The sequence below is a fragment of the Curcuma longa genome, chromosome 3, assembly GCF_044706935.1.
Source record: "Curcuma longa cultivar G26 ecotype Majalengka, Jawa Barat chromosome 3, ITB_CL_G26_1.1, whole genome shotgun sequence".
In the NCBI taxonomy this organism is placed as follows: Eukaryota; Viridiplantae; Streptophyta; class Magnoliopsida; order Zingiberales; family Zingiberaceae; genus Curcuma; species Curcuma longa.
Window position 1 is genome coordinate 13,480,033 of NC_133863.1, and position 12,937 is coordinate 13,492,969.

At 33.8% G+C, this 12,937-nt stretch overlaps 1 protein-coding gene across 1 annotated transcript; it reads left to right on the plus strand.

The window, feature by feature from the left end:
* Nucleotides 1-898: 898 nt before the first annotated feature.
* Nucleotides 899-12,683, plus strand: LOC141823734 (delta-1-pyrroline-5-carboxylate synthase-like). The gene is made up of 21 exons (XM_074710986.1): nucleotides 899-949; nucleotides 2,234-2,305; nucleotides 2,406-2,509; nucleotides 2,611-2,713; nucleotides 2,809-2,970; nucleotides 5,350-5,627; nucleotides 7,988-8,138; nucleotides 8,307-8,471; nucleotides 8,549-8,626; nucleotides 8,800-8,889; nucleotides 9,500-9,586; nucleotides 9,708-9,794; nucleotides 9,891-9,987; nucleotides 10,217-10,320; nucleotides 10,938-11,013; nucleotides 11,187-11,337; nucleotides 11,453-11,521; nucleotides 11,671-11,737; nucleotides 11,833-11,903; nucleotides 12,509-12,581; nucleotides 12,675-12,683. Exons 1-21 carry the CDS (start codon nucleotides 899-901, stop codon nucleotides 12,681-12,683), a joined length of 2,145 nt encoding a protein of 714 aa, XP_074567087.1.
* The last annotated feature ends 254 nt before the right edge of the window (nucleotides 12,684-12,937 follow it).

Sequence of the window (12,937 nt, forward strand, 5' to 3'; positions counted from 1 at the left end):
TTTTTAAATTTAATTCATTCAATCGATTTATTGGATTTAATCAATTTTTTTCTCTCACCCCTAAATATAAAGATTCAATATACTTTATGTTGCACACTCTGTCAACACCAAGTATACTTATATTTTTTTAACATTTAGGATGTAGTGTTTAAGATTCAAAGTTAAGGATTTATGGTATAGTATTAAAGTGAAATAAAATAAAAATTGAAGTTAAAAAAATTATATTAGATATGCATGGAGTGCGATAAGATGTATAATATATCATTTCTCGTATATAGAATTTAACATGTTACACATCTTATATTGCACATCCTGTGCACCTAGTATAAATATTTTTTTAACTTCATTTTTTATTTTATTTAGTCCAAATATTATATTTTAAATCTCTAAATATTATATCTTAAATTTTAAATCCTAAAAAAAATAAAAAAATATACTAGGTATTCACGTGATATACAACAGATCAAATTATATATAAGGATTCAATATGCTAAATATTTTATATTGTACATTCCGTCATTTAATATTTTTTTTTAAGATTTAGGATATAATATTTAAAGTTTAGAGGTAAAAGTTTAGGATATATTATTTAGACTAAATGAAATAAAAATTAAAATTAAAAAATTTATACTTCCCTTTATATTGTTACATACATGTAAGTATCTAATATAAATATTTTTTTAACTTTAAATTTTATTTTATTTAATTTAAATATTATATTTTAAATATGTACTGTATTTTAAACTTTAAATTATATATATATATATATATATATATATATATATATATAGTAAATGAGTCTCAAAACCTGCGAAAAAGACCTACCTCACGAGGTGTGCAGCAGAAGAGACAAAAAGAACTGCGTCACTTCTGGTCGCACTTAGCGGACGCCTCCGTCATGGATCAAACGCGGGCCTTCGTCAAGGACGTGAAGAGGCTCATCATCAAGGTGATTCACTTCTACGATATGTGTTATGGATCATTTTTCCTATCGATACAGAGGGGAAATGGATGGTGTGTTTTACCCTTCGAAAACGCTGTGTTCTTTGATCCATTACGGATGGTCTTTGATCTTATAGATCAAGCTACTCCTTTTATTCTGTTGGAAATCGTACATTGGTGTAAAAAATCGTTTTTCCTTAGGAATTAGATTTCGTTTCTCTCTGAATGCATCATGTCGAATACCATTTTCGTCCCAAGGGCCGGTGAGCGACTTGTGGTACGGATTGTATTAAGTTTGTTGCATTCAAAAAAACCTAGATCGGCGTAGAAAGTCATTCTAGGATTCCGTTTATTTGTTTTCACAGAAAATATTTTTCAGATTTTTAAATAGTTGGTGCCGTGGAAAATCATGATCAGAAAACCGGCATTGAAAAATATATTTCGTAAAACAAAAGAAACAAAGTTTAAATATAAAATTGGATTCCTTTTTGATGTGATCCAGTCGGACGACATTAGGAATTATCCATGATGGAGCACGGACCGACCATGCACAACCCGCAGAATAGGAGTTAACTGATTAACCCTTTTTTCTTTCTTTTGTTTTCTATATTATTATTCAGATTTATAATGTAAACGTGAACACAAGATATCCATTGAATAATATAATAACACCTCGTAACTTCAATCTTTCAGCTAAGAATGCAGTTTCTATCATTTTTGGTTGGAAATGACTTTTTTCTTTCTGAATTAATATACTTCAATAGCAAAAATACAAATATAATTCACTGTTGAACTTCACGAGCCAGGGTAAAGTGAGAAAATGATACTCATGCTCTTGATTATCATCTGTAAAGTTTTAACTGACATGGTCCTAGAGTGCTTTTAGCATGGTTCTATTAAATTTCACTGAATTACTACATCTGACAACCATATTTTTCTTTTTTTATAAATAACTTCACCCTAAAAGAAGTCTTATATATTATGATAATTGAATTTAAGAACTTTTTTTCATACAGGAGTGCCTAGGCCAATGCCTACTGCATCAGGCAATATTGACCTTGGCGCTTTGGAGTTACTTTGATGAGATTGGAGTATAGTGAGTGGAAGAAATTTGCTTTTTAATGTAACTTTACGTATTCATACTTAGAATATTAATTGGTTTTAAAATTTTCAATTTTATGAGTCGGGATTACATCATTTTCTGATTTCTGTGGAATAGTTATATGTAAAAGTTAACTGAACTGGTCATCTTATTCTATCGAAATTTATCTCCTCGCTATGATTATTTTAGGTGGGAACTGCAGTTGTAACGAGAACAGATGGGAGATTGGCTCTTGGAAGACTGGCAGCTCTGTGTGAGCAGGTAAAAAATATTTTATCTTACCTACCAGAGTGATTCACCATAATGTTTCTTGCTGGAGTTCTGAATCCTATGCCTACTAACTGCAATGAGACATGATCAGGTTAAAGAACTCAACGTGTCTGGTTTTGAGGTCATCCTTGTTACATCAGGTGCAGTTGGAGTTGGTCGACAAAGGCTTAGATACAGGAGATTAGTCAATAGCAGGTGCTAATTTGTGCTGGCTTTTATTTAGACAATCACATTTTAGGTAACACAAAACACCAACTACCCGATCATCTATTATTGACATTACTACCTTTTTGTAGCTTTGCAGATCTCCAGAAGCCGCAATTAGAATTAGATGGCAAAGCCTGTGCTGCCGTTGGTCAAAATGGCCTAATGGCTTTGTATGATGCATTATTTAGTCAGGCATGATTTTGCTTATTTATTGTTACATATATGTTTAGTTGATTTATTAGTTACCAAGTGTAATTAATTGATCATATTACCATTTCCTCTTGCAGCTTGATGTGACATCGTCTGAGCTTCTTGTTACAGATAACGATTTTAAGGATCCAGATTTCCGGATGCAACTTTGTCAGACAGTGGATACATTGTTATCTTTGAGAGTTATTCCTGTTTTCAATGAAAATGATGCAATAAGTACTAGGAGAGCTCCATATGAGGTATGCTTAATGTGATACAACTAAATACATTAATTTATGGTTGGATATATGCATTTGTTTAGGGTGGATGCAAGTGCCATCATGAAAAGTTGTCATGGTTAAAATTTCTCAATCATGTATTTTCCTTAAGATGTTTTTTGTGCTTACCTTACATAGTGCTCAATGGAGAGATAAATACATGTAGTCAACCACAAATAGAGCACAGGGTTGTATGATTTAGTCAGTAATTTGCAAAAGTGAAGAAAAAATAGGAAAAGGAAACTTTATATTATCATTGAATTAAATATACTAGATGTACTAAAAAGAATAAAGTAGAAATAAATGACAAAATTCAAGCTCAAATCTGTTTATTTTAATATATTTGTTTTTTAATTTTTTTTAAAGTTGTGCAATTTTATTGTATCATTCTCCTTCATCAAGAACTTTGCTATCAACAAGTTGAAGTGGGTTTGTCTTTGAAGAGTTAGAGCATTTTTCCTAATTGTCATCTCCATCTTAAATTGGCCCTTACAATGAATGAACAAGGAAAAATTGCAAGTTACCACCTGGCTAAAACACTGATTGTCTATCAACTCTACCCTTAATGTTTGAATTTTGAAAATGACTATATTGAAGATAAGAGTATTAGCACCAAGGCTGAAGGAGCACATGTGGGAAAATTAATGTGTTAACAAAAAGTCTTATTAAGTTAGCAAATCCTTTATGTTAAAAATTGGATTAGTGGTTTAGTTAGTCAGCAAGCAAAATGAATAACCAGTAGAATCAATTCTCTTGCAGAAAGGTAGATTTGTGTATCAAATCAATGTTGAAAGCATATGTTTATTAATTGTACTCTCCAATTTAGATGAGCATTACATACCTGTTCTTTCTGTGATTAAAAATTGGTACTTTCAACCAAACAACTTTGCATAAAGACGTGTGGGTTGTATTTTAGTAATTACAGTGATGGAGAATACATATATGCTACTTCCACCATTATAATAAGTTAGGTGTCTTATACCCATATTTTACAAATGTATGAGATATATTTGCGCACTTACATGTTTGAATTAGCATTGGTGTCAATACATACAATGCTTAATATTGTTTTGTAACTTTTTCCCTTCTTTTTTCCCAATGATTCATATAACTTAATTTTATGTTTATTTGATGACTGGCATCAATATTATGATTGTCAAGAAATTAACTTAAATTTTTTCTAAAAATAAGGTGGTAATGTTTTGGATTGTGATTAAAATATTGTTCCGTGCCGGTCAGCATGCGTGAAACTTTTAATTTTGTTGGCTGACCGACATGCAAAACAACCCATGACAACTAGAACAAATCTAGAGTCTTCCTTGGAGGTTGGTCGAGCTTCTGCGAGGTCGATGAAGCTATTGTGGAGGTGACAAGGTGTTTTAAGAGGTCACAAGGTGTTTTGATCTGCGAGTTTGCTAGGTGTTTGGGACTGGAACACCATGCCAAGCAACTAAAAGTCTTCCTAAATTTGAGCTAGTTTTGGTTACATGATAAATTCATTTATACAATGGAATCTTCTGTGTTTGATTGTTTTCTACCTTTTTGAGCAATAACTGGAAGATATGGGTATGGCAGCTATCTTTTCAACTTCTGCTTCTTATCTAACTGACTTAATTGAAGTCAGCGCATTTTTTTTGTAGAATGTAAATATATGATATTTGTTTTTTTTAGCTTTCATCCTTGGGATCTATAAGATACTTCTTTTTTATGGCAAATATTAGAAGTTACCACATCAAAATCTTATATATTATTTATTATTCACTTGCCATTGATTATCTAAGGTTGGAAAATAAAATTTCTTAAAACACCCAAAAGGGTGAAATATATCTAATTGTCTCCATGACTTGGAGGATTTAGATTGCCACCAGGAATTACACAAACAGTTGTCTTTGTTATGCATCTAAAATGAGATATTTGAAAAGGGAACAATAACAACTGTTTTTTTTCATTATATTTATGTGGAATTTAATTATAGTTGAATAAGTTGCTTAGAAATTGTTTGTATTAAATCAGGAGCAAAAGGAATTAGTTTGTTTTTAATTTCTTGTATCAAGCTTATAGGTAGAAGATGAACTGCAATACCTGTTAAGGGAAAACGTAGAGGACCTTGTTTTTTTGGTTGTGTATGATGCACAGAAGGCCAAAAGCAACCAGATTTTTATTGAGATGGTGTGTTTGTTTCTCTTTTTGTCACTTATGATGTATGCATATCAAATCATTCGTATATCCAAACTTTTGTAAAGGAAATATTCTCAAGAGCCTAACTTCTCTAAAATGGAGGCTTTGTTCAATTGAAATCTCTTTTGAAACTGACAGTCATTTAATTGACTTGTTAATCCTAATAGTTGATTAAACTTGCAGGATTCTTCTGGTATTTTTTGGGACAATGATAGTTTAGCAGCCCTTTTAGCATTGGAACTAAAAGCTGATCTTCTTATTCTGCTAAGTGATGTTGAAGGTCTATATAGCGGTCCTCCTAGCGAACCTAATTCACGACTAATACACACTTATGTGAAAGAGAGGCATGATGCTGAGATAACTTTTGGAGACAAATCCAGGGTTGGAAGAGGTGGCATGACTGCTAAAGTAAAGGCTGCTGTTTATGCTGCTTATGCTGGCACACCCGTTGTGATTACCAGGTATTCCCTGTTCTTGGGTCCAAACATAATTTTAATTGTGTTTTTCTAAATGCCCTTGAAATTACTACTTCCATCAATATTCCTACTTGATTGAGTTGACATCTGCAAATAGTATTGCTTTCCAAATTCGATGTAATAAAGTGATTAGCATGTACTATTTGGTTTGATAAATCGTATGTATATCTGTATATGTTTCTATTGAACATTTTGTTAGGACAGAATAAAAATGGCTAAGATCTCTCCTCTGTAGCATAACTGGTATACTGGAACTTCATGACGATTAGAAGACGGACCTCATGATGATAGGCAGCAAAAAATCTTGTATTGTAATACCAGATCAGGCATTTGTTCTTGAAGAAGGTAGGTGTAGAAGTCTACTGTAACTTTGAGTGTGACTATTAACTATATGATATAAAAAGTATTCACTGCTTATGCAGGCAGCAGCATAAACTACTGAAACTTACTTTTCTATTGGTATCCATTTTGAAGTTGGTGTTTCTTACACTCTATATTGATGATATTGTAGCAAGATCCTCTGAAATCCTGCCAATGTAGCTACAATGATTTTCCTCAAGGTCTATGTTCATTGAATGTTGCAAATCAGGATTTTAATTTTTAGAAGTTCTAAATTTTGTAAAAATTTATTTTTGTAGATTTTAGGAGGTTAAGTTATTTAAGAAAATTTTCAAATTAATTGTCTTATTAGAATAATTTTGCCAGAAATTAAATTAAAATTTTGTTCTTTTGCAGAATTTATTTCCTGTTTGATTTGGTCATTTTGGCTGTAAGATTATTTTTTTCCATAGACTATTTTAATTTGTTTCCAATTTCGTTTGGGTCAGAGTTTTTAAAGGGACTTTAATCTCCCAATTTTAATTGTCTTTACATGATTAAATTTTCTCGATGTGACATTCATTTTTCTGTGTTAGATTGTTTACCTCTTGTGCTGCATTAAGGGGCATCAGATCCCTGTGTGGGTTTTGATTTGTTTCTTTGCTGCATCAATTTGGTATCAGAGCTTTGTGTGAATTTTGTTCGTTTCCATGCTACATCAGATTGGTATTAGAGCTCTGTGTGAGTTTTGATCTGCTTCCATATTACATCATCAAGATTTTGAGTTTTGGAACACAAAGGACATTGATCTTGAAGGAATAGGTTTTGATTGGTTTAGTTCATTCCTTGTTTTGAGGTGTTTGTATGCTTCTCGTTACCTGGTGCAAATGTTGGTTTCCTGTGGCAGCCATGTTTTTTTTTTTTTTTTTTCAAATACTGCTTCAGTTCCTAATGGAATGTGCACACAAGGGCGATGCTTGATTTCAGATGTATGCTTTTCTAAGGTCAAGAACATTGATTTCTCTTACTTGAGTACTCTAAACTTGGTGGCCTAAGCTTGTCCTTGCTTGAGAAACTGGGATCTATATTAGTTCAGTTGTTTCAAGCTTGGTGTTTATCCAAGAAAGTGAAGGAAAAATGTGCAAATTGCATTTCAATTAGTCCCACACTGGAGGTGACAGGCTAATGAAGTCTATAGGCTCTAGATTAGTCTACTAACATTGACTTGGTTTAGTATTTCGTCTAGTGGTTTGAGTTTATCAAGTTAATGATTCATTTTCCTCATTTGGGCCAGGGTGAGACATGTGATACCAGAGCATAGATCTAGCCTTGGTAAGATGTTTCACTTGGAAAGTGCTGCCCATGAAAGTATAGCCACCATTCATCACATACTACCAAACAAAAATTCTGGGCCTTCTTGAGGGTGTCAAGCTTCAATTGGGGGAGATTGTGACAACCTTGTTTAGTCTCAAATTGGTTTTCTGTTCTAATGAAGGTATTTATAATTAAGGCATAGAGGACTACTATACCATTGAGTTTGGTCATTGTAGGTTAGCACTTCAAGCCTATCAAGTTAATAAAGCAATTCTCTTATTTGGTTTGATTGTGAGAAAATTTGTTTCTTTTTTTGAGGAAAATGAAGACAATAGCCTCCTTATATGTGAATGATGTAAATATGTTCATCGGGTAATGCATTCAAAAAATGTCACAGAGTGGATGTGTTACTTGCTGAATAACAATCTAAGACCTAGTCGTCTCCTCATGACAACAAGTGACTACAGCTCCTGGTCATGTATGAAGGATGACCATGTTTATAGAAAAGATGAACACTTCTCTTGCCAATATGCAGTAAGTGGAACATGCTTCTTTATATGACCGACTTTGCTAGTTTAAGAAATTAAATCCAATAAAATTTTCCATTCTAGGGATAGCTGCAGAAGTTCATTCTGTTCTTTTACTAACTTTGTTTATAAAATTAGCTTAATGAAGTTTATTACATTCTAACACAGTTTGTCTGGACATTGTAGTGGTTTTACTACAGATAGCATTCTAAAAGTACTTCAAGGTGAGAAAGTTGGCACCCTCTTTCATCAGGATGCAGCTAATTGGGGATTGCAAGGAGAAGATACTGCTCGTGACATGGCAGTTTCAGCAAGGGAATGTTCGAGGAGACTTCAGGTACTGTACATCACGACAAGGACCAAGAGAGAAATCTAGGCATTTCTGGTCCACTATTATGTCTTCTTTTTATCTGCTTGCTCTTCCTATTTTACCGTGATAGTTTAGAGTGTGTAACAGTATAATAACTTTTAGTTAACTTTTAACTTCATTTGGTTTTCTCCCTAGAGCTTATCATCAGATGCCCGCAAGAAGATTCTGATGGACATTGCCAATGCATTAGAGGCAAATGAGAAATTAATTAGAACTGAGAATGAGGTTGATGTTGCTGCTGCACAACAAGCTGGATATGAGAAACCATTGATCTCTAGGTTGACATTGAAGGCAAGCAAGGCAAGAGATTGCATAAATTTGTTATTTCTCTTCTGGCATACATATATTTCTAACTGTCTTGTTCATTTTTATGGTAGATATCTAGCCTTGCAAATTCAATTCGTGCACTTGCAGATATGGAGGACCCAATATCCCGGGTTTTGGAAAGAACTGAGGTCAGAATTCTTGCCTACAAATTTACACAATTTCCTCCTGATCAATTTTTTGGCTGTCGGGATAAATGTAATATTTCAATAACTTCAATTGCAATTTTGGTTTTCTGCATGCATATTAATGCTGTCATATTTTCTTTGAAAAACCCTAAATCCAATGTATGATATTGATTCAGGTTGCAGATGGTCTAATCTTAGAAAAGACAGCTTGCCCATTGGGTGTTCTCCTCATTGTTTTCGAGTCGAGGCCTGATGCTTTAATCCAGGTAAAAGCATTGTGCTTCAATTTTAATTCATTTTTCTCGTTATACATTATAGGCAAAGCTTCTGGAGACTACAGCACCACAGTCTGCCTATTCTAAAAGTTTGTGTTGCAAAGCTTGGTAGATGTAGTTTTTACGTTTGTTGATTTTCCTCAAATTACATCATCCTGAGCATTGACTGTCATGTACAATATACAAATATGAACCAATTCTGAACATTCCATTCTCATAAATGTCAGATAGTTATGCATCATTAAAGGTATGTCGTGAGACTTTAGCTTTAACATTGTCAATAATCTACAAAATATAATTCACATCTGTCTTTGCAAGGTTGAAAAGATTCACATCATCCTTCATATGTCTATAGCCCCAGGAGAAACAAAAACATGTTGCGATGCTATATTGCAATACTGATATTCCGTTTTTTGCCATTTATTCTGTGCTGATAAGCAGAGTCTATCTAGTCCATGCGTTGAAGTACTTCTTGAGTCGTACTGGTCGTGCAAGGATATCTGTGTCATAGGCCTGTGTTTGAAGTACAGTTAGAATTTGTTAATAGTATGCTTGTCATTTTGCAATTCACTTATTGTATCACTTTATTTTTCTCTTGTAGATTGCATCGTTAGCCATTCTAAGTGGCAACGGTCTTCTTCTTAAAGGTGGGAAAGAAGCCATGAGATCTAATGCAATCTTGCATAAGGTCTGTTTATTAGTTGCAGATATATGCCACATAATATTTCCATTCTGCTAAATTGTGCAGTAACAGGTTCATTTCCATTTTAATACTAAAGCACCACTCAAATAACTTGTTTTCTGAATAGGTAATTACAGAAGCAATTCCAGAAGTTGTAGGTGAGAAGCTTATTGGTCTTGTCACATCTAGAGAAGAGATTCCTGATCTACTAAAGGTGGCCTGGTTTTAGAAGAACATTTGGTTTGTGGAAGCTTTGAAAATATATCTTGTTGTAAAATCAAAATTTTCACTGTTTTGAAACTTTTTTCAGCTTGATGATGTAATTGATCTTGTGATTCCACGAGGAAGCAATAAATTGGTTACACAAATCAAGGAATCCACCAAGATTCCTGTTCTGGGTCATTCAGGTAATATAAATAAATAAGGTATTTATTCTACTTTAAGTGTATTGGCTTTGTTGATTTGAACATTATGAGTGATGTAGCACAGAATTCAATGTAGGGATGAGATCAACATAGCAGTCCTAAAGTAGTTGGGACCAGCCCAGTTTGATGATGATGAATTTACCTCATGTGCATTATTACTCTACAATTATTCTGTTATGTATTAAATCACATTTTAATGTTTACCATCCAGATGGCATTTGTCATGTTTATCTCGATAAATCTGCCGACATGGAAATGGCGTCAAGGATTGTGTTGGATGCCAAAATTGACTATCCAGCTGCTTGTAATGCTATGGTATGTCTCGATCTGACTGAAACTTGGTCTATGACAATGGCTTTCTATTTCTATATTGGAGAATTGGAGAGTGAATGTACACCCTTTTTTTTTTTACCATTCCTAGCCAGGTTCTGATTTATCATGGTATCCCTTTCTGTAGAATTATGTAACTTACCTTCTTTTTGGACCTACACGTGACCTCTGGACTTGTTGCATCCTTCTCTTCATTTCCAATACACTCCAAATTTAGTTATCAGTTAGATCTTCATATCTGGTCCTTGGTACACCTGTTTCTTAGGTTGTGGTCTCAACTTTTCACTGTTTTTGAAAATTGTAACAGACGGCTGGATCTAGTTGTCAAAATATTGCATCTTTTACCATCCTACATTTGTGAGAATCACTTTTGAGATCTCTTTTCCAAAAGTTTTGAACTCTATAGGCATAAGTGCAATTTGTTTTTTCAATGTTGATTATCATCACCTTGGTGGGAGCCTAATGCGGTAATTCTCTTTTGCAATTTGACACTCTTGATGATTTCAACTATTCATTTAAATAACTTCATATTCCTATATTTAGTACTCTAAATCTGTTATTCAAGAAATACTTGATTCAAAGTTGGTCTCTGTTACTTGCAGGAAACACTTCTTATCCACAGAGATCTCTTGAATAATGAGGGGCTTAATAATTTACTGGTAGAGCTCGAAAGTGAAGGTCTGATGTTGCCATCAAGTCGAATTTTTTTAATTTGGCAGCTAGTATTGGGTAGACTAGTATCTGTTTGCAAAATTTATGCTGCAAGGAGATTGTACTTTATGAGTCAAAGTTTCAAGCTTTAAATTCATGGAATTGTGAAACTTTAGAAATTTGCTGCATATCAATTTCAGGTGTTTCCTTGTTTGGCGGACCTCGAGCGAGTCAAGAGTTTGGTTTTCCAGAAGCACCATCCTTACATCACGAATACAACAAAATGGCTTGTACGGTTGAAGTTGTCGATGATGTTCATGCTGCAATTGACCATATACATCAATATGGAAGGTATACTACTGTTTTTAATCACTTTCAGTTTTTGTTGATGACTTATTTGCCATGATTTAGAAAGAATCACAATAAATCAACTTCATGGAACATTGACCTTGAATTTCATTGCCAGTGCACATACTGATTGCATTATTGCCAAGGATATCGCAACGGCAGAGATCTTCCTCAGTCAAGTTGACAGGTATGAGGTATCACAATGGTTCGTCGCTTAGATATTTCTAGTTTAGTATAACATAAAAAATATATATCAACATATGTGCATATTGTCAATGTTTATGCATTTTGTATGTAAGAAGAGATATCATAATCCCTTGTTGCTTGCTTATGTAGTGCTGCAGTATTTCACAATGCAAGCACACGTTTCTGCGATGGAGCCCGTTTCGGACTTGGAGCAGAGGTCATCTTTTTATTTCCTTCCAAAATTTCACTCACTCGGTGTATATTACGATTAGCTTATTTATTATCACGTATTTATTTGCTTATGACTTGAAGGTTGGTATAAGTACAAGTAGGATTCATGCTCGAGGCCCTGTTGGTGTCGAGGGATTGCTGACTACTAGATGGTAAGTTGCATGTTCAATCACATTGCCAAATTCTAATAATCATTACCATTTGTTCTTTTCGTTAGTTATTTACCTTTGTAGGATCGATCGTATTTAGACTCTTAGCTCATAAGAATTACAAGAGGATTTAGTGAGCCATTAACCTTTGTCTTTTCGTATTTAGACTCTTAGCTCATAATATTGTTTCAGGTTTTACACAGTTCAAATGCTTCACGGTTTGTGTTGCAAAACAAGTGCACAAGCGAGATTGCACGAACACAAATCTAGCTCAAGAAGAATGTTTCTTCTTATGGCTATTTAAAAATATAAATCAAGAAGAAACATCTTTTTCTAATTGTGGTTTGACTGTTGATTAGCATCTGAAAAAAAAAACAATTAAAGCCTCATAAGATCAAGTTGACAAAGCTAGACAATAAACTCGTTGATTGGAAAAGTGTTTATTTCTTTCGATTTTCTCTTCCTATTTTACTTTAATATGTTACCATTACTTGTTAGAGATAGTTCCTCATCTGGCATTACAAACATGATATCATATCAACGACAGCTTTTGCGAACTTACTAACGACAAACTATTCATGTATCGTCTAAATTCTTATCGCATCCAGGATTTTGAAAGGCAGCGGGCAAGTGGTGAACGGCGATAAAGGGGTAGTTTACACCCATCTGAAGCTTCCTCTAGTGAGTCCCAAACTCTATTAAGCTTCAGAGTTTCATTTAACTTAAATGATTATGCTAATTTACACACTCAACTCTATCTAATTCTCTTTACAGGCAAATTAGCAACCAAGTGGCTATAATTTCGGTCTCCCTGTCGATGCAAGAGTCGATTCGATGGCCTCTGAAAGGCTTTGCATTTTCTTCTCTGTGGGGTAGCAACCTTGCAGCAGGATTTAGTAAGAAGCTTATGCCATCAGCTCTTTTTCTGAAAATAAGTCCACCTAATTGAATGGTTTGATGGTGCATCAAATGGAGGCTATGTTCTTAATAACGATCGGTAGAGATGTAAATGAATCAAAGATTTTAACTTAGTGTGT

Excerpts from the sequence above, each read along its gene's own strand:
- LOC141823734 (XM_074710986.1), top strand. The coding sequence starts at position 899 with ATGGATCAAACGCGGGCCTTCGTCAAGGACGTGAAGAGGCTCATCATC. Across the intron at positions 8,472-8,548 it reads TGACATTGAAGGCAAGCAAG|ATATCTAGCCTTGCAAATTC; the intron begins GCAAGAGATTGC and ends TTTTTATGGTAG. Across the intron at positions 10,321-10,937 it reads CAGCTGCTTGTAATGCTATG|GAAACACTTCTTATCCACAG; the intron begins GTATGTCTCGAT and ends TGTTACTTGCAG.